The sequence below is a fragment of the Trichosurus vulpecula genome, chromosome 7 (genome assembly GCF_011100635.1).
Source record: "Trichosurus vulpecula isolate mTriVul1 chromosome 7, mTriVul1.pri, whole genome shotgun sequence".
NCBI lineage: Eukaryota > Metazoa > Chordata > Mammalia > Diprotodontia > Phalangeridae > Trichosurus > Trichosurus vulpecula.
This window is the reverse complement of record NC_050579.1, coordinates 241,604,510-241,626,802: the sequence shown is the minus strand read 5'-3', so window position 1 is coordinate 241,626,802 and position 22,293 is coordinate 241,604,510. Positions and strand designations below refer to the sequence as shown.

Sequence of the window (22,293 nt, the reverse complement as noted above, 5' to 3'; positions counted from 1 at the left end):
CCGGGCTACCTAACATCCTTAGAGTTAGAACAGACTTTAGAGATGGCCTAGCCCTAGCCCCTCGACATTCCCAAGAGCCTCTGCTTAAATACCTCCAGTAACGGGGTTGCCCACAGGGATTCTCTCCCCGATCCCTACTTGGGGTATATGGATAAAGAAGCTCCCATTCTCCACTCTGGGGACAGGGCTACTGGGCAGAACTAGGGGGAAAGAATATTGGATCAAGAGTCAAGAAAACCTGGTCCTAGTCTTGGTTCTGTGATGTGGTCTGGTGGACCTGTTTCCTCCCTCACATGTAGAATGGGGATAACACCACCTGCCCAGCCCACCTCACAGGGATGTTGTGAGTATCAGGAGAAGGAATACGTATCGGATGCTTTGGAAAGTATAAGACCTTTGTGCTGTAAGGACTCTGGTCACCTGGAGTAGCTGGGGACATCCACAGCGCCATTTCTGATGAGGCCCCAGTTCAGGTAGGAGACAGGCAAGAAAGGCAGCTACAGGGCCTAGGATGCTCTGTTGGTCCCCAGAAGAAAAGGGCTATCTTCCCTCCATCGATGCTACAGCCTGGAACTGCCCTACTAATGTGGCTGCCTCACACTTCCTCCTGAGGAGGAACACTCAGCAGGTGCCTCCCTATTTCCCCCTCCCAGCCAGTTCTCCCCCGCTATGCCCCACCCTGTGCCCCCGATGCCCAGGCCTAATGCCAAGGGAAGGGGGAGCTGAGATCAAAGGAGCAAACTCTTTTATTGGATGAACTTCAAGGAAGGAGAGGGGAGAAGGTAGAAGCGCAGGGACACCCACAGAGAAAGGTGGCATTCCTTGATGTCACTGGAGGGAGGGGATGGTCTGCTACCGGGCAGCCTCAGCGCAATTCCCCTCCTCCCCAGTTCTTCCTCATGAACTTGGGTTGTTCTGAGGCCAAGGTCTGGGGAACATGCTGAGTTCTAGAGGAAGAGGAAGGGCATCCTCTCCCTCTTCTTGTACTGCCACCCCTCATCCCTCCATCATTGGATGCATGGCAGGTGCTATGCGGATAAGTGTAAGCCACCAACCGGGATGGGGGTTGGGAAATGAGGCCTGGAGGGCTGCCTGGAACACTGACCCCTGTCCAATCTAAAAGCATGGAAATCTCTGACCCTCTTGTTCAACCTGGGAGATGGGGAAAGCCTGGGAGGGACCCAGGACAGGGAAAACAGATTCCTCTGTTAGCTTCTCAATCAGATTTCAACTCTACAGAGTCATAGATGTAGCAGCCCACGTCACCAATGTTCACACCTGGAGGGTAGAAGAGCAGAGTCACTGAGGGCTTTGAGAGGACACTGGGGAAGAAGGGAAGAGGGAGGAGGTACAAGTATGAGAGGGAAGGGGACTAGGGAGACAGTAGGAGAGAAGGGAAGGGAGGGCAGTAAGGGAGAAGGGAAAGGACAGCAAGGAAAGGAGAGGTAGGGGGCTGGGGAGAAATGGGTATACATGAAGGACAAGGCATTATACAAGGGAACTGCATGCAAATGCAGCTATGCAAATGAAAAGCATAAAAGCTTGGGTATTTCTGGGGTCGGGCTCCCACCTTTGGGCCCAAACAGGTATCCGTAGCAAGGGATGTGGCAGTACGGGAAACCATCATGCTAGGAACACAGCGGGAACTTGGTTTAGTCCTGCCCTAAATTCTTCTGTCCCACCTAGGCTCCCACTTTTCTTCCAGGGCTCTCTCCAGTTTCCTGAATCTCCCCTGCTCCCACTCCTCCTTCTTCCCCCTCCAGAGGTTACCTACAGCTTCAGTAAATCATCCACCTTTTCCGAGCCTCAGTTTCCCCATCGATGAGATGAAAGGGTGGGACTAGATAATCTGTCTCATGTTCTGCGGCTCTGGGGTTTTAGGAGAACTCTGAGACCCCTCCCCCAACTTTGCCTGTTTCTGGTCCCCAATCTTCCTGTGGCTCTCACTGTCCCACCTGCATTAACCCCCTGGCTTACCTCTGCGTGGCTCCCTGCCGTTAGGGTTTTGCGGCAGCGCTGGCATCGGAGGCAGGGCCGATGCCAGTTCCTGCCCAGGGACATCACCTTCTCAGCTAGTAGAAAGAGAGGTAATGGTATCCAGAGGATGGCTAAGGGGTTGTTCCCCCTGACTGGGCAGGAGTAACAGGAGGAGGAAGGCTCTGATCACCTCTCCCACTCTCATGCAGTTTCTCCCAACCCCATTCCTGCCCATCCCAATGGCCCAGATTTCCTCTGACCCCTATCCCTGCCCTAACTCACCAAAGTAAACAGGGTTCCCACATCCAGGACACAGAGATGTCTCACCAGCATATGTCTTCACCTGTGTTGGGCCTTAGGAAACAAAAGACTTTGGCTGGGCTTGCGGCTAGGAGCAACCTGCCCAAAAAGCCCTTTCTCATCATCACCAGAGCTGGACAAAGGGATGGTCTGCTGAAGGGGCTAATGCTTCCCTCCATTAAGAGCCCAAATTCAAGGGGTGGAAAGTGGGGGCTTGAGCCACTCACAGAGTATCCTACTCCATTATCCCATCTTCCTGCCCCCTCCACTGTCTCTGTCTCTGTCTCTCTGTCTCTGTCTCTGTCTCTGTCTCTGTCTCTCTCTCTCTCTCACACACACACACACACACACACACACACACACACACACACACACACTCACACACACACACCTTATATCTCAATATCATCCCCTCACCCACCCTCTTTCCTATTCCATCAGGGGCCCTGGTCATCCTCCTATTTGATGCCAAGGTGCCAACCCCCTTTTGCCCGCCTGCCTGGCCCCAATCAGCAGCAACTCAATCCCTGAGAAACTTGAGCTGGACATTGGAGCTGGGGCCCAGGGCAGGTGGTGTCGGGTGTTGGAGAATATGGTGTCAGTGCCTATTTGGGCTGGAGAGGAACAGGAGGGAGAGGAGGCAGAGGGGACACGAAGGCTGGGCCATACACATGTATTCCCACCCCCAAACCTCCATACACAGGCAAAGAGAAGAGGGGGAAAAGAGGTTAAAAGACAAAGATTGCTATTGCCACATCCTTCCATAGAACTGGACTGAGCGACCTGGGTTTTATCCCAGATTTGCCATTGAATAGATGTGTGACCTCGGTCAAGTCCAGTTTATTAACCTCTCAGCTTCCTCATTCAATTCAATAAATATCACAGGGGTTTATAAGCTGAGTGGAAGCTTAGAGATGAACTAGCCTAACACCCCTTTTGACACATGAGGAAACCTGAAAAGCAAACTGATCTGTCCAGCATCACACGGATACCAAGGAGCAGATCCATAATACAAAGTGAAGTTTCCAACTCTCTCTGCTGTGCACTAATTCGTATCTTCCCACTGCCTTGCACAATGTGCCACACTCAGTAGATTATTAATAAATATATTATAGTAATACATATATAAGATAGAAATATTATACAGAAATATAGAAACAAAATAAATTTAAAAAACAAAGCAAATATATAATATGTACATATATACAAACATAAATAACTTTGTAAAATAAATATTAACAGAAAATAAATATATAATGCATTCTATAAATATATAAATAAAATAAACATATTATTATGGTAAATAAAAATGAAAATATATAATGTAAAATAAACATATATTATTTTAATGAACAAATATCTCATAAGTAAAGATAAATAAGGCCTAAGGAGGCAAAAATGGGAAGTCTGCCACTGTGTCTCTGAAGGCCCTATTCTCCCCCTTCTGGGATGTATTCTGCTCACAGCTGGGGCCCCCATGCCTCAACTATAACATAGAGTATGTGAAGGGAATTAAGCAGGAAGGGTAGGCTAGGATTCTATAGGGGTGGGGCTTAAACCCTGGCTGAAGAATTTTTGATTTCTCTAACAATAGGAGAAAACAGAGGTACCAGAAGCCCCTGAAAGTTTCTGGGCAGAAAACGGAGCCCACAGCATTGTTTTTCTTTGGTAGATAATTTTGACAGTTTTGTGATGGATGGATGGATGGATAGATGAATGGATGGATAGATGGACAGATGGATGGATAGATAGATGGATGGTCAAAGAGACAGACTACAGGCAAGGTGGGTCTAGTTAGGAGGCTTTTATAATAATAGTGAGGTAAAGAGTGAGAGGTGAGGAGCCCAAACTAGAGAAGAAGCCATAGGAGTAGAGAGGAGGGGATGAATTTGACAGATGCTTTGGAGATAGTATCAATAAGATTTGATGACTAATGGCACACAGACCAAGTAAAGAAGGAAAAATCAAAGCACTCCAATGTTATGAACCTGAATGAGCAGAAGGAAGGAATTCTCAACAGAAACAGGGAAGCCGAAGTGGGGGAAAGGATGGAGGGGAGGGGAGGTTTAGGTCAAAACATACTAGTTTCTGTGCGGGACATGTAGAGTCCGAGATGCCAATGGGACATCTATGAGGAGATGTCCAGCAGCCAGTTGGAAATGTAGGATGACGTTTCAGGGGAGAGATCAGAGCAGGATGCACAGATTTGGGTACCATCTTTGCCATGACAGCAGAGAGGTCCACTGCCCACCTCACAGAACTGGCATTAAGTATCCGATGAGACAGAGATTGGAATGGATTTGTGATCTCATTGGTATAGGGAATTCCAGAGTGAGCAAACTCCCTCTGCCAATTCGGGTCAGCACCTTCTAGCTTAACCCTCTTATGGCGTTAGAGCAAGGTTGTCAAACTCTGACAGCTCCAATCAGATTAAAACGTAATTGAGAAATGTTTAACAAAATAAACAAAAATGTAATACAGCATACACAATGTCAACCTGTGCTTTGCCAAGTCAATATGTGGGCCCCAGGGATCTGTTTTCTATTTGAATTTGATGCTGTTCGTCTTAAGAGAGTTACCCAGAGCATAAAGAGATTTGCCAAGACCACACAGCCAATACATCGGAGTGGGGCTCAAACCATGTCCTGAAAAGTGTTTTGGAAAATATAACAGGAGGTGGTACAAATATTGCTATTATTTCTGGCCCCAGAGATGAGGGTGGGTGATGAGGGTATTAGAGTGGAAAACCTCCACCTGTCCTTTCCCGGTAATTCTGAGCTCCTTGCTACCCCAGAAGAGCAAGAACTTGAGTTAGGGGTAAGGTTTTTCTGATGCTATATACTCCACTTACTCCAAACGGGCACTTACTCCTCCTTGCCCTCTTGGCCTGAGGGAGGCCTGTCCTGCTCCTAGGTGGGCTGAAGCTGCCAGCAGTCAAGGGCATGGTAGTGATGGGGGTCGGAGGACGGGGAGGCTCTTCCATGTAGGAGCCCACCCCACCAATTTTGATTCCTGAAACCCAGAACAGAGAGGAAAAAGAGAATGAGGATGCCCCTTGCCCAGTCCCAACATCCTTTCTGAGAGCTGCTCCCTGCCCCTTCCCAATCCCATGGCTCCAGTTTTCAGGACCATCTCATCATAACCCCCCTCTTCAGGTCAGGATGAGACACTGCTCTCTACTGCTTTCCTTCCCTCCCTCAATCCTTTGTGGGGATAGGCACTTACCCTGGGGTCCAAAGAGGACTGCATAACATGGTTTGTGACAATATGGCTTTCCATTATGCTGAATTCAGGAAGAAAGCAGGAATTGGGAAAAGTGGTGGTCACTGCAGAGATCCCATGGAGCATTTACAGGGGACTCCCACCCCGCCCCCAATCAATGCCCCTTGTTTTCCAGCTGAGGGGAAAACACAATCTACTCCAGTTTATGATTCTCTCTGGACCCCCACCTCCATAACCTAAAGCCGTCTAGGGCATCAGGGACCCCCTGTTCTCCCATAATAGCCAAAGGGTATTATAACTTGTAATTGGAAGATGCCTTTCCCTCCAGCCCTTCCAGTCTGGCCTGGATCTTACAATCAGTGGAAAAGGAAAATATGACTGGCCTGAGCAGGCACCACTTTGGGACTTACCCAGGGCCAGTCAGGCTCTGGGCAGACTCAGGACCGACTGCAGAGGGGGAACTTCAATGACCAGAAGACCATCTTCCATGTTAACTTTCCCTCCCCACCAGCCCTTCTTCTAATGCAACCCCTGGACCAGGATTTAAAACCAAATGGGGGGAAGCTAAGTTTCCTTGATGTCCAAGTTGGTGCTAGGCAGTGATGGGTGTGGCATGGGAAACAGTAGCCGACTGAAAGGTTCTTAGGGGCTGGAGAAGCTGGACCTGGCTTGGAGGTGTGGGAGACACACAATAACACCAACCATAAACCATTTGTATGGTGTTTAGTATGCGCCAGATACTGCGCTAAGAGCTTTAATTATTATCTCATCGAGCTTCACAACCACCCTGTGAGGAAGGTCCCCATTTTACGGATGAGGAAACTGAGGCAAAGAATGGTCATGTGACTCACCCAGGGTCACATGTTTCCAGTAAGTTTCTGAGTCCAGATTGGAACTCAGGTTTTCCTGACTCCAGTCCCATGCTCTATTCACTGTGTGCTTTAGAAAGAGATTGACCTAGGGATGAGGGATGGAGCTAAGAAAGGGCAGTCAGATAACAGAGACATGATCCAGGCATGGAAAGGAGAGCCAGGCAGGGCATTCAGGGCTGATAATCTGGACAGCCCTTATGCTTATCTCTCCACCCATTTGGGTCATACCAGCTTCTCTCTCCTCCCCTCCCCACCCCTCTCTTGTCCTACCCTCCCAATAGGGGCCTCACCTCGGCATGTCCACCCGCAGCCAGGACGTTGTGGCAGCGCTCACATTTCAGGCAGAATCGATGCCAGTTCTGACCCAGGGAGCTCACCTTTTCAGCTGTGTGAAGGAACGGAGTGGACAGTGGAGTGTTGGGATCTCGGTTTGCAGCTCAGCCCCTCGGGGACTTTAGTAATGGGGTGAAAGGGGATAGATGGGTGTTGCAGAAGATAATGCTCTCGTTGGTCCTCTCTTCTTCAACCCTTGAGGAGTCTTGGAGGACTTGGTAGAAATGACTCCTCATTCCCCCACTCTACTTAAACTCTTCCCCTTACAGTGGGCCCAATCTTTCGCATCTTTGCCAGCTCCTGATACACAGTCTTAGGGTCAATTCACCCAAGAAGAAGCAGAGAGGGCCCCCAAGGCTACCAGCTCCATTCCTGCGACTCTGCGCCAGGAAATGGGGGGTTGGGATAAGAGATAGATCCCCTACTCCAGCCCCTACCCAGGAAGTACGAACCGCAGAGGTGGAAATTCTGGGGTCACATAACCTTTCCCACCCCCTTTCCTGTCCTCACGTCCTGAGGTCTCCCAGGATCTATCATATCCTAAATTACTTGCTACAATTCCCTCCCTGAATAACTCCTTCCAGTGTCTTCACCAAATTTTCATCCCACAGTCTTTCCTGTATTTAACTCATGGTCTCCCCCATATTTTTCTCCCAGGATATCCCCAAAACTTTGTTACCAGAGTCTTTGTACCCTGGGATTCCCTCCACAAATTGCCTCCCAAGGTATCCCCCAAATTCTCTCTACTCTGGGGTTTCCCCCAAATTCTCTCCGTTCCAAGATCTTCCCAAAACTCACTCCCAGAGACTCCCTCAAATTTTCTCAACTTCTTCAAACTTTGTTCCCAGCGTCTCTCCCAAATCCATCCCTCTGGGTCTCCCCCAGATTCCCCTGGCCTCACCGAAGAACACAGGCTGCTGGCAGCGCGGGCAGGTCCAGCTCATGGCTCCCTCTGGCTCCAGAGCTGCTCTGGGCGCTACGGCTCCCGGCTCCGGTGACTTAAGCCTTCCTGGGCTTCCTTCCCTCTCCGCCCACTGTCGTACTCCCAAGTCTCATTGGGCATTGGCCGCTTTATCTCAGTTACTATTGGCTGTTAGGAGTTTCAGCCTCCTCTACCTCGGGACTCTGGGCTTCTTCTCTGGCACTGGCGGAATGTGAAATTTCTTGAGGTGGGAGAGATAGAGAGAAGGCGGGAGAGATAGAGAGGAGAAGGGTTGCTGGAGGTGGATAGACATCAAATGGGGGCTCAGAGGTGGTGTGACAGTTCTGTACACACTTCCCTCCCTGGGGCAGGGGCACCGGTGTAGTGCTCCCCTCCAGGTAGGCTGAGGGGTAGGGCATCAGTGTGGAGGATGTAGACCCTGTCGGGAGGAAGCTAGGCTACCACAGAGAGAAATCTGAGCATCTACATGGAATTTTGAAGTCATGGAGGGAAAAGTGTGTGTGTGTGTGTGTGTGTGTGTGTGTGTGTGTGTGTGTCTATGTCTGTGTCTGTGTCTGTGTGTCTGTGTGTCTGTGTGTATGTGTCTGTGTGTGTGTGTAGAAATATCTGCAATGTCAGTAAAACAGGAGGATGAGTTCAAATGTGACCTAAGACTCTTCCTAGCTGTATGACCCTGGGTAAGTCACTTAACATGTTTGCCTCAGTTTTACCATCTGTAAAGTGGGGATACTAATCTCCCCCCCTCCAGGGTTTTTATGACGATCAATTGAGATAATAATTGTAAAATGCCTGGTACATAGTAAATACTGTTTAAATGTTAGTTATTATTATTATTAGTGGATAGAAACCTGACCCCTGAGTCAGGAAGGACTGGGTTCAAGTCCTTGACTCTGGTACATATTTGCTGTGGGATCCTGGGCAAGGCTCTTAACATCTAAGTTGCACATCTTAGGCAAAGGGAGATTCCTTACTGAGAGTTCCTCACCTTACTTCAGGCAATTCCCAAATTTTGGGTGTCAGGAGGCTTTTATAGACACAAAAATTATTGAAGATCTCAAAGAGCTTTCTTCATTTGGATTATGTCTATCAATATTTACTCTTTACAAATTTAAATTGTACAAATTTAAAATTACAAATTAAAATGGATAACATTTTATATATCGATTCATTTAAAAAGAACAATAAACTCATTACGCATTAACATTCATAACATTTTAAGGAAAAATAAATATATTTTCCAAAACAAAAAATAGTAATAATTGTGGTAGTGTTTTACGTATTTTTGAAATCTCTTTAATGTTTGGCTTAATAAAAGACAGCTGGATTCTCGTATCTACTTCTGCATTCAAACTGTGGCAATATGTTGCTGTAGATAAGGTATATGAAAAAATCTAGCCACACGCAAATATGCATTTGGAAAAAGGGGGATATTTTAATAGAAAAATAATATTGGTATTATTCTGAAAATGTTTTTTACCTCATGGACCCTCTTAAAGAGTCCCTGAAACTGCCAGGAGTCCACAGTCCATACTTTGAGAACTGCTGCATTAGTTAATAAGGTCTGAACAGAATCTCTGTGAGGGCAGGGAATGTATTGTTTTTGTCTTTGCAGCCCTAGTATAATGTCTTGCGCATAGTAGGTACTCAATATCTGTCACGCTATTGATAATATCCTTAATAGTCATAACCCTTAATATGGAATTTAATAGGAAGACAGCCCATTTTTTCAACGTTAGTTTTCTCCTGGTAATGCCATTTGTCTGTGAATCATGGAACACCCACAATCTCTGAAGAATAAAAATTGTGGGTGCCTCCAAAGGGCAATGGAAATGGGTGGGTGTAAGAAGGCTGACATATTACTAATAATGATTTGCATGTAAGAGGTGCCATGAAAGGCATTCATCAAGGACTGGAAAATGAGGTGGGCTAGTGCATAGGGAGACCCAGGAATAACAGACAGCCTGAGTACTGTACTTATATTCACAAAACATTAAAAGATCTTCGGTAAACTGTGTTGATCCTTTAAGGAGCATTTATGGAAGGACCTGGACAAGAATCACATAGGATGAGAAGACATGGAGGCATTGCACGGGCAGTAGGAGTACCCTCTTCTGTAAGATACGGGATCCACCCAACTTTCAAAGTGTAACAACCCTAAATAAAATGTCTCTTCATTTAGGAATAAAATATGCCTATTCAAAAAGCCCATACTAGGGCTTTCCTCTAATGTCTCATCTTGGCCAGGAGATGCCTTAGGGTTCCTGAAGTCACTGGGAGCAGAGCACAACTTTTTGTTAGATCTCACAAAGCTGGAAAGGCATTGATCTCCAGAGCCACAACTAGGGCAATCAACTGAGGGATGAGAAGACTCCTGCAGCACAGAAGCAATGTTGCTGTTGTTTGGTCACTTTTCAGTCGCAACCGATTCTTTGTGACCCCATTTGGGATTTTCTTGGCAAAGATACTGGGGTGGTTTGCTATTTCCTTCTCCAGCTTATTTTACAGATGAGGAAATGGAGGCAGACAGGGTTAAGTGACTTGCTCAGGTTCACACGGCTAGTAAATATCTGAGGCTGGATTTGAATTCAAATATTCCTGACTGAAGCTCTATCCACTGTGCCACCCAGCTGCCCTAGCACCTATGCAGCAAGGATAATTAATAAAAATAGGAAAGTAGCAGATGATGAGCTTCCTTTCCTGATGCTCCCGTAACCAGGGGAGCTCCTCCAAAGCCTCCACCTGGACCTGAGCTTCTGAGCAGCCTACCAACAGCAGCTTCACAGCATCCTAGCATCTGTTTCCCCCTCACACAGGGCTGTGTTCCCCAGTCTCCTGCCAAGAGGACAAGAATTGTACAGCAAGAAAACAAAACAAAACAAAACCCCAAATAGTAAAATATAAAAATAGATCATTTTTTATAGACCTGGGGCAGAAAAGAATTTTAAGTGCTTAAAATTATTTTCTTCCTCCTAAATCGATTGTTATAGATTTGTTGGTCTCATTGACAGATTGTGTGTCTGTCATTTGGGGATCAGTCTAGTTAAATTCAGGAAGGTGTTACCTAGTGATTTTTTTCTTCCATGGTAACTCATAAAGACCTTTGACTCAGGCTTGAAGGAGTCGTGATGGGCATCCGTAGAGGGACGTGCATGTTGCCTCTGATGTTTAAATGCCTCTGTGACCTTGATTAAAGCACTCTGTATCCCTGGCTTCAATTCACTCCTCACTGTGGTTGTTGGTCCTTCAGTCTCAAAGAGGACAATGACATCATGAGGGTGATGTCTTAACTTGCCAATGAATTGGATTTAAGTGAGGCAGAGCTGCGCAAAGTCATCTGCCTCACTCCCTCTTCCAGAGTTGTTGAAGACCAGTGGCAAGACAAAGGCCAAGATGACTGGCCATGGTCCAGGATGCAGTGGGTGACCTTGGACTTTCTAAATTAAGGTCTTTCTCAGGTCTCAGTTTGTCTGAGTCAACGCCCATTCAACGACTAAAGACTAGGTAAAAATATCAGTCTGGGAGGGAAAGGCTCTCAGAGTTTCTGGCCAGAACAGAAAACAATTGTTGGACTAGATGGGAAGAGAAGAGGAAGAAAGCAAGCATTTACTAAGTGCCTAATATGTGCCAAGTGCTGTGCTAAACCCTTTACAATTGTTATCTCATTTGATCCTCATAACAACCCTGGGAGGAAGGTGCTATTATTATCCCCATTTTACAAGTGAGGAAACTGAGGCAAACATATCTTAAAGGACTTGCGCAGGATCACACAGTTACTAAGTGTCTGTCAGATTTAAACTCAGGTTTTCCTGACTCCAGGTCCAACACTCTGTCTACTGCACCACCTAGCTGCCCTTTTTGGGTTGTAGCCCATTCTTTCAAATCATCTTAGCAGTGACAAATCTTTGTCCTTTCTGGGTCAATACCTATAGATCTATGATTCTGTCATTGATAATATTACAGAAATATTCAACAGCAAGTATTTGCTTGGTGTATAAGTTTGTCTGCTCACAGAATAATAACATTTGTCATATTAAATTTAAAAGTGTAGTCAATATTCCAAGACTAAGCACACTTTTCCTAATGGAGCTTACTTCCCCCACCCCCTCCAATATGTTATTTGATTTTTTCAATTACATGTAATAAATTTTCAATATTTGGGTTTTTTTAAATTTTGAGTTCCAAATTCTTTCTCCCTCCCTGCCCGCCCTCTCATTGAGAAGGTAAGTAATTTGCTATAGGTTATACATGTATAGATATGCAAAAATATTTCCATATTAGTCATGTTGTGAAAGAAAGCAGACCAAAAAGACCCCAAGAAAAATGAAGAAAGTTTTTTAAAAGTATGCTTTGATCTGCATTCAGACTCCATCAGTTCTTTCTCTGGAGGTGGATAGCATTTTTCATCATGAGTCCTCTAGAATTGTCTTAGACCATTGTATTGCTGAGGATAGCTAAGTCATTCACGGCTGATCATCATACAACATTTCTGTTACTGGATACAATGTTCTGGTTCTGCTCACTTCACTTTACATCTGGTCATGTAAGGCTTCCCAGGTTTTTTTGAAAGCATCTTGTTCCATCACAATCATATACCACAGGTTGTTCAGTCATTTCCCATATCCCCTCAATTTCCAATTCTTTGCCACCACCACCACAAAGAGAGCTGCTACAAATATTTTTGAACATATAGGTCCTTTTAAATATGTGTGTGTGTTTGCGATACAAACCTAGTAATGCTATTGCTGGATCAAAGGGTATGCATAGCTTTATAGCCTTTGGAATATATTTCCAAATTGCTAGTGGAGTTTACTTTTAAAATATCTTTACGTTCTGTTACGAGTAGCACTATAAGGGAAGGTGATGAGTTTTAACTGTGCAAATTAGTCTGTTACTTCATTTGAAATAACTCAGTGTCTTCTTCCCCTGTAAATCACACTTACAGAGTGGTTCCACTGACAGATAGGTATCCCTTAGGTTACTCTGTGGATCCATGTTTCTAAAATTACAGCTCACAGACCCCCACTGATACATTTACTTTTCAATAGTCAGCCAGAGGACATGATTAACTCAAAGCAAAGGCATTTACTGGATTAACATAGGAAGGAGATTTACAATAGAATGTTCCCTCCTTAAACCTAAAATGTGCAGCCCCATAGACATACACACCATCACTGAGGAGAGTAAACAAGTACAGAGATCACCCATAAGGGGCTTGCATATGAGGAACATGTGTGGATGAGAAACTCACTCCAACACTACAAGGTCCCTAATGTCAGGTCAATCGTAATGGAGAGGGGAAAGATTAGAAGCAAGGAGACCAGTTTAGGAGCATTTTATAGCTAAGCAAAGAGCATTGCCTCTGGAGGCAACTTCAGTAATGCTTAGGATATCTTTGGATCTCCTCATTTGGACCTGCTTTCAGAGATCATTTTGGAGCCACCTAAGAAAACAAGAATTAATTCTTCATAGGCTTTATTTGTCCAAATATGGCATTACTCAGCAGGCCTGACTCCAAATGAATTTCAGCTGTTTCTGAAAATCAAATCCATCTATAAAGGACAAAAATTTGTCACTGTAAACATTCTTCAGAAGAATAGGCTGCAATCCCATTATTGGCATAAACTTCAAAAGACTCGAAAGATAAAAAAAGAAGGGTCCAATATATATTCCAGCATTCATAGCAGATTTTTTTTTGTGATAGGAGATAACTGCAATCAAAGTCAGTGCTCCATGACCATGGCTGGACAAATTACAAGTGTGAATGGAATGGAATATGCAGTAGGAAATTACAAATAGGAAGAATTCAGAGACGTGTATGACTTGTATGAACTGATACAGTGAGCAGGAGCAGAACGATGACTAAAATAATGTAAACAAAATGAACACAAAGAAGTTGAACTCTAAATAGATAGCCAATTTTTGCCCTAGAGAACAGATAAAGTAATATACTTTCCTCTTCTCACAAGAGAAGTGGGAAACCACAGGGCATAATATCAGATAGCCAGGTCATGTCAAGTCAATGAGTATTTATTTATTAAGTACCTATTATCATATGCCAGCCACTGTGCTAAGTTCCAGGGATACAAAGAAAGGCAAAAGATAATTCTTGTCCTCAGGGAGCTTGCAGTCTCATGGAGGAGACAACATGCAAATCAGCTAAACGACAAGATAAGTTGGAGATGATCTTAGAGGGAAGGTACTAAATTAAAGACTAAGAAGGGCGTCTTGCAGAAAATGAGACTTGAATTGAGACTTGAAGGAAGTCAGGGAGGCCAGGAGGCAGAGATGAGGAAGGAAGAGTTTGAGGCACGGGGAACAGTCAGTGAAAATGCCCAGAGTCAAGAGATGGAGTGCTTTGTGTGAGAAATAGCAAGAATGCCACTGTCACTTGATCATAGAGGATGGAGAGGGGAGAGACTGTACCACTTGTTTCTGCTTAGCTGTTTTTCTTTATTACAAGCGAGGACCTAATTCTTAGGGAAGCAATTTGGAATGGGGGAGGTCCTATTTCCAGAAATTCATGTGATGTGAAAACAAAACACAACAATAAAAATTTCAAGGCTATTGATCAAGGAATACCATTGGTCAACTTGTTCAGCCTTTGTTTTGGATTTTTGATTTGAACTTCCTGTGGAAGAGATGGGTATATATCTCTTGGCTGTCTCGTGGAGGGTGAATCTCAGTGACAAAGATGAATTGGTTGGCTCTGACCACTTTAGAACTAGGTCTATAATCCTACTCCTGTTAACACTTAGTAAAAGGACATATCATTGAAGGAAGAACCACACTTTCTACTAGCCTTTAAAACGATTCTTTAATCACACCCTTTCTTTTTGTGTCTTTTCCTTTTCTGAATACAGATCAGAGATCTACTTGAGAATGGACTTTGGTTCCTGGGGAGTACCTGCACATTGTCATACCTTCCCAGTAACACCTTCCCCCCCACACACACACACTCAACTCAGCCCTAGGGATAGTTGATAGCTGGGGGGTGGGACATATTTTCCCTGGACCTAGCTCTGGAGAAGCTGTGAATGAGGCACACATGCTCTCGACTGCAGAGCAGTTGTGGTCTCAAGAGTGGGAATTCCTGAATTCTAGTTTCTTGCAAGAGTATCAAATAGCTGAACCTCAAGCCTCCAGGGTTAAGGAGGAAAGAGTTCCTGGTCACCATGATCCTAGAACTCAACAGGACAGAGGAAGGGAATTCCTGCAGTGTCAGGCTCTTGCATCAACCACCAGTTCTATTTAGAGACCCCCACTGCCATCACTAAGGAGGCAGTGACCAAAGAGGTCCACCTTTCTCACTGCTTACCAACAGCCACCTGCTGTCAGGTGAGCCAAAGAACCCCAGGAGTAGTAGTCCCTGCTAGACCCCAAGTACAGTTGCCAGGGCAACCACCACCACCATCATCCTGAGAATCAGCCCCTGTAGAGATGTGACTGGCCATTGTATTTGGAGGTGTTTAAGTAGCCAAAGCAACTTAAGATTCAGAAAAGAAAGTTCTCATCACCAAAGTCCTTGAACCATCAAATGGTTCAACATCAGAAACTGATTTTATCAGTGGAAATGACATTAAAGATACATGATGATTCGTTTTGCTATTTACACCCTACAGATCACAGGACTTTTCCATATGACTTGCAGTGGAAACTTTCTGTGTAGGCTGCATCTCCTGTTAGAATGTGAGCTCTTTGAGAACAGACACGAACTTCTGCCTTTTTTATTTGTATCCATAAGCACTTAAATGCCTTCTCATTCATCCTTTTGAGAGAGGAGAGGCTAAAGCACAGACGGAGACTTCAAAACTAAAGGAGTAACAGGGGTATCTGAGCCATGATATAGGGAAACAAAAGCCCTGGAATTTGATTATCATGGGTTTTTTTTTATTATTATAAAACCACCTTTAATGCTCTGGGGTAAGCCCCATTAGAATAAAAGTCTCCTTTCCCCCAGGAATGTCTTGGAGACTGCCCGGGGAGGAAGGATGTACAGAGCGCACTCACTGTAAACACAGCAGAGGGTGTGTTTATAGAGCCCCTCTATAGCCCCGAGTGTGACAGGACTCCAGGCATACCATCAACAAACAAGAGAGATGGACACAAGTTATAGAGTTACTTGGTTTCTTCTCATTGGCTTTTTTCTGCTTCTGTTGCATGATCCCTGAGTTCTGCTTTTGGGCAGCAGCAGACAGCCCCATCATCCTGGTGTTTCCCTTTACTTCTCTTACCCCAACTTTTCATGTTCTTCTGGCAGGCAAGCTCACACTGGTTGGGGGTAGGGGTGGGAATGGCTCCTGTGGCAACTCCAGCCTGACTCAGTGGCTTCCGCTCTTTTCCCTCCAATGTTACCATGGGTTTTTTTGACAATGCAGGTTGGATGGGAAAGGGAGCTGCTGTTCCAACAATCCCAAACTTGTCTCTTTTCCTGGGGAATCCAAGTCCTCTGGGTGATAGCATAGGACTGAAGCCCAGCATGGGTACCTGGGGAAGTGGAACTCACTGGAAGGCTGTGTCTGGGGAGGTAGGGGCCTGTCTAGCAACTCCAGGTTCCTGATCTTTCCAGAAAGAACTCAAGCCCTTAGGATAGCACCATAAGGGAGGATACCTGCATCAGTCTCTGGGATGAAAGTGGGACCCACTGGAATTGCTTCACTAATAACTCCAAGAAACTTTTCCTTGTAAGAGGAGGCCAGTGGGCAAAGGGCAGTGCCATAGGGAAGTGCCATGAATCCAGACAACTGTAAGACCCTGCTTAAAAGCAGAACTCAATAGGAAGGGAGAACCATATTGATTATAAGCTACTACCAGTCCTTTATGTGTTTTCAACACTTTCTGTGGGGTAGAATAAAGACTGTCCTACAACGGATTTTTGCGTTGTTACCTCGAAGATTAAATGCGAGCTGAGAACTCCTTTATTTACCTACATATGAAGAGATTTATCCATAAACTATCTTTAAGATTTGCTAGCTGTAACTCCTGACGAGGGCAATATGATACAAAGATAGCAATTCTGCCTCTGAAATTAAATCTGGTTAGTGTAAATCTTGAGTTTGGAGCAGGCTCTGTGAACAAATAGTTCTATTGCTGGTGTTGAGTTGGTGATACTGTCATTGTAAAACTAACCAGGCAATATGATGTGATCAGATAGACTTGCAATTGTGAGGCCAAGGTTTGAATCTTGCATCTGATATTCAGTTGTTCTTGCTAATTGTTTTTATTTTCTTTTATTTTTATTTATTCTTTTATGTTTCTTTTGTGACCCTGGGCTATTCACTTTGTTATCCTGTGCTTTGGCTTCCTCATTTTTAATGGAATACATGAGGTTCTTTTAGAGAAAACTGTCAAGTGCAATTTAAATATATCTATAAGTATATGGTGTTCCAAGAATATTTCCATCCGCAATGCCTGCTTTGCTGGGCCATGGGATACTTTTTAGCACACCTTGTCTTTGTGACCTCATGTTAGCAGCCCTTATCTCCCCTTCCCTGCTCAGAGCCCAGACGTCCAGCTCCATCATAAAAAAGCAAAGAAGATTCGTGTACTGAGGAGGCTCATGCCTCGACACCAATCCCAAATTCTATGTTCCACCAATCTATCAATCCTACTGTATTTGGCTCAGTTCAGTCGTTCAGGCTTATCACCTCAGATATAAGCACTATACCCAGTGGTGCTCCATGCTTCCTCATAGATCATCATCCCAACTTGAAGTGGTTTTATTCCCCCCCAGGTCAACTCCAAGCAAGTTCAGTCTTCACCTAGCTCATGCTACTTTGGAACTCCCAATTTGTTCTCAAAAATCTTTTCTGCGCACTCGAGCTAATAAAAATTCTTTCCGCTTTCTCAACTTATATAAACCTGGCTTACCCCTGAATCTAATATACATCTCTCTCTCTCTCTCTCTCTCTCTCTCTCTCTCTCTCTCTATATATATATATATATATATATATATATATACCCACACACACATATATATACATATATGTGTGTATATATACACATATATACACATACATGTGTACATACACACACACTTGTGTGTGTATGTATAAAAGGGTGGCCAGACTTCCTTGTTCTCCACGGTCTCTTCCATACTCTACTACCATCCTTCAATGACCTCTCCTCTTTTCAGGTCCTAACAAATCATCTACAGTGCCCTCTCATACCCATTGTTGTCAGCTACTGGCCTCCTGGTAATTTCTCCAAGTTTCACAGTGACTTCAATACCTGGCTCATGGTCTTCTTCTCTACTTCACCCCTTGCTCTAATTCTTGGGGCCTTTGGTATTCATCTGGTTAAGACTTCTAGCAATTTGTCCACAAAATTCCTTAAGGAAGGAAGGAAGCAACTTATTAAGTATCTACTATTTGCCAGGTGCTTTATTATAGATTATTTCATTTGATCCTCACAACAACCTTAGGAGGTAGGTGTTACTATTATCCCCATTTTGCAGGTCAAGAAATTGAGGCAGAGATTAAAAGACTTGTCCAAGGCTATCACACAGCTAATGTCTGAGGCCAGATTTGAACTCAAGTCTTCCTGACTCCAAGCCTGGTGCTCTATCCTGCGGCTTGGGAGTTCTTCACTTGCAGCAGGAGTTTTAACAGGCTCAAGATAGAAGCTGGAGAAAGGAGAGGTGTCAATAGCACAGTCATGGCAAGTCAGTGACCACGATGGCTGCAGTCTTCTTCTTCAAGGCCATGAGAGGGGACTCCTCCATGAACAAATAGAGAGGTATGTGACTGTGTTTATTGCAGGTGCTCACTCTGATAGTTGGAGAGAAAAATAGTCTCTAGGAATGGATGGGTCCTAACACTACTTAACTTTCCCTTGTGTTTTTCTATTCTGCTAAAGAACACTTATGACCAGATTCTCATAAGCACCTACTGTTGATCCCATTCCCCTTTTTTTGAAGCATGAAGACATGGGACAGCTCTGGGAATCCCACAGGTGAAAATAGGGCAACCCCCAGCCCATTGTTAGAGATCTGTTTTCTAATTGGAGGCATAACCACAAGCCATTTCTTAACTATACTTCCAAGGGCAGAATTACTACGGATTTGGGCCTTTAAAAAAAATTGGCCGCATAGACAGGAGCATAATAGTAAATTGAAGGTTATACATTCACCTGGAAAAATTCCAAAATAAACCTCAGTTATAACCTGTGCTTAGGTTTTGCAAACATAGGTAGCAGGAATGCCAAATCATGCCCAGGCACTCAGTGTACAATGGATATTGGCTATTGGACAATCTTTATATCATCTTACAAAAAATGTATAAGATGCTAAAGACTCCCAGGAATCCATAAAGCACCCACACAATACATCAGCTCCTCCCAGGAGAAATTGAACTTGAGGTTGCTGTCATAGCAACGCTCTGCCATTCCATCTTTCTTTCCCACAGAGTCCTATAGTCTCCCCAAGACTTGTAGTGCCACCCTGTGGTTTAGACTTCACCAAAAAGTAACCAGGCTTGGGAGCACCCTGAAAAAGCCCTCTTTTTCATCATACATGCACTATTTGAATAGCTCACTAGCTTTGCTCTTCAATAGAACACCATGCAAGAATCATATGGACTCTCTTCTGCTTTCACCGAAGGTAGTGCTGAATCAGAAAATCTCTCTCTAGAAGACCTGGTGCCTGAACTCTCAGAGCACAGGAATTAAAAATTATTGATAGCCTTTGTTTTTACATCACTTTAATTTCTCTCCTCCCAACCCCCTTCTCCAGAGAAGCATTCCTTATAACAAAGAACAGAAAGCAAAGGAAAAAAAGGTTGGTTCAGCAAAACCAGCATATCAGCAAACTTGGTAATATCTGCCATGTTTCATACCCATAGTCCCCCATCCTTAAAAAGAAGGGAAGGAGATGTAATTTCTCTTCTTTAGGACCAAGATTGATCATTATAACTATGCTATGTTCACTCTCCTTTCTTTGGCTTTTTCCCCTACTTATATGATTGTAGTCATTGTGCACATTGTTTTCTGGTTCTGCTTACTATACTTTGCGTCAGGTTATATAAGTTTTTTCTGTATTCTTCATAGCCAGGTCAGTTTTTTCTCTTTTATTTTTCTCTTTTTTTCTCTTTTATTATCAATAAACAAACATTTCAATATTCAAAGAAGAGAATCATATCAGGAATTTGGATTTCTGCTATGCACAGGTTTTTTAAGTATATAGAATTTAACAAGGTGGTGGTATGATAATATTCCCTTTACATGTAGGAACCATAATTTGTTTAGTCATTCCCAAACTGACGGACATCTACTTTGTTTTCAGTTCTTTGCTACTATGTAAAGTGTAAATATTTTGGTGTAAATAAGAAATGTCATTCTATCATTCTATCAGGATTGCCTGCCTTGAGTCCAGCCTGTTGCAGGAAAAGGAGAAATATCATTCTATCATGTACCAGTCTCCCACCTTTAGAGTAAAGGGAGAAAATGCCAATCCATCATGCCAGGTCTCCCTCTTGGTCTCCAGTTTCCCTCTGAAGAAGAGAAATACCATTACATCAAGCACAATCTCTTGGCTTTGGGGTAAAGGGAGAAAACACCATTCCACTGAGCCAGTTCCATCTGGTGTCATGCCTCTTGCTAGAAGAGAAGAAAACATCATTCCACTGGACACCAGACTTCCTTCTTCCAGGGAAGAGGAGAAAGAGCATTCCATCAAGTTGCTAGCCTGGTCTCTTGCCTTGGGAGAAGGGAAATAACATCCTTCCTTCAACTCCAAGCCTGTGTTCTCTAGCCTGAGCTGCCCAAGAGTGGACTGCCCCCTTGAGGCCAGAGCAACATGGACAATGAAATTTACAAAAACTCATTCCTTAATGATTAACTAATTCCCTCAATGTCATGCCTTCCCCATCCTAGTGATTCTGAGCCACAGATGATCATCACTCAAACCCCCTTCCCCACCCCACCTCTGCCTCGCCCAATCCCTTATTCCTATTCCTCTCAACCTCAACCCCCTCAATGTCCCACTGTGCATTTTGGAATACCTGCTCCATAGACAATAAATGTGCTTTCATATTAAATCTTTCTCTTTCCTACTCCTTTCACCTTCTAACTCTTACTGAGACCTGGGTCCCTCTTGATGACATTCTTCCTGGCCTCCCTTTCTAGTACTGACTGCACTTCTATCTCTATCTTTCAACCCCCAAACCTGTTCTTTGTCCAATATTGTGACCTCTAATTCCTCAACCTCTCTGTTCTCTCCCAGGTCATCACTCCTGCACTAGCCACTCTTTTCTCTCTTTCCCATCTTGACCCTTGGTGAGCCATTTCAACTCTACACTGTCTCCTCGAGTCCTTTGTTCCCTTAGAATATTGACGAACTTACTCTGCAAAGCCTTGGCCTTGGATTACTCCCACTACCTGCTGCTTTTGCTCCTACACACAATGAAGCTGAAGCTGGAGAAAATCACGAAGCCATGCTGATTGGGTCCACTCTAAATTTATGTCTCACAACCTCAACTGGTATGTCTCTGCTGCTAGGCAACCCTTCTGCACCTCCCTAATCAACTCACTATCCCACTCTCCACAGGGGCTCTTCCAAACCTTTTCATCCCCCCTCAAACGTCCTATGACTCCCCCTCTCTTCACCCTCTCAGCTGAGATCCTTGCCTCATATTTTACTGAAAAAATTGAAGCTATTACCTGAGAGTTCCCTCTTCTCTCCTTGTCCTCATCTCATATCACCCAGATGCCTTTTGCCATTATCTTTTCCTTCACCCCTGTCTCATATGAAGAGGTGGTCCTTCTCCTTGCCCAGGTAAACCCTTCTACAAGAACAAGTGATCCCATTCCATCTCATCTTCTCCAAATTGCCCCTTTTTATCATCCCCACTTTCTCACTTATCTTCCATCTCTCCCTGTCTATTGGCTACTTCCCTACTGCCTACATATATATCTATATCTTCCCCATCTTCAAAAATCCTCACTTGATCCATCCATTGCTGCTAGCTATTGTCCCATATTCCCCTGGACCACTGCCTTGTTATGGTGGAGGGTCTTACATAGCTCAGAGAAACCATGAGCTATGCTGTGCAGCGTTACCCAATGGGTCATAGTGGAGAGTTCTGACAAAAGGTGATTCATTGGAGAAGGAAATGGTAAACCACTCCAGTATCTTTGCCAATAAAACCCCATGGGCAGTGCTAAAATGATAAAGGAGATGATATTAGAAGATGTCTTCGGGGGCAGCTAGGTGGCCCAGTGAGTAGAGCACTGGTCCTGGAGTCAGGAGGATCTGAGTTCAAATTTGGCCTCAGACATTTGACACACTTACTAGCTGTGTGACCTTGGGCAAGTCAGTTAACCCCAAATGCCCTGCCTTTCCCCTCAAAAAAAACGATGTCCTCAGGTTAGAAGGTGTCCAATACACTACTGGGGAAGAATGGAGGACAACTACAAGTAGTTCTAGTACCAACGAAGCAGCTGGGCCAAAGACAAAAGTGGTGGTTGCTTATGGTGACAAAAGGAAAATCTGATGCTGTAAAGATCAATATTGTACAGGAACCTGAAATATAACATCTATAAACCAAGGTAAGCTAGATGCAGTCAAACAAGAGATGGAAAGATTAAACACCAACATCTTGGGTACCAGTGAACTTCAATGGATGATAACGGGTGAATTTAATTCATATTACA

General features: G+C 44.4%; 1 protein-coding gene across 4 annotated transcripts; it reads right to left on the bottom strand.

The window, feature by feature from the left end:
- Nucleotides 1-728: 728 nt before the first annotated feature.
- CRIP3 (cysteine rich protein 3) lies at nt 729-7,685 on the bottom strand. Of its 4 annotated transcripts, XM_036769379.1 has the most exons (8): nt 7,606-7,685; nt 6,662-6,756; nt 5,503-5,560; nt 5,146-5,289; nt 2,260-2,331; nt 1,978-2,072; nt 1,571-1,628; nt 729-1,278 (listed from the first exon to the last, which is right to left on the bottom strand). In XM_036769379.1, the coding sequence occupies exons 1-8, from the start codon at nt 7,646-7,648 to the stop codon at nt 1,217-1,219; spliced, it is 627 nt and encodes a 208-aa protein (XP_036625274.1). In that variant the 5' UTR covers nt 7,649-7,685; the 3' UTR covers nt 729-1,216. The 4 variants fall into 4 exon arrangements, 3 of the variants coding, with proteins under 3 accessions (XP_036625274.1, XP_036625275.1, XP_036625273.1); XM_036769380.1 differs by lacking the exon at nt 1,571-1,628; XR_005010950.1 differs by having other exon boundaries at nt 1,237-1,278; nt 1,571-2,072.
- Nucleotides 7,686-22,293: the final 14,608 nt, after the last annotated feature.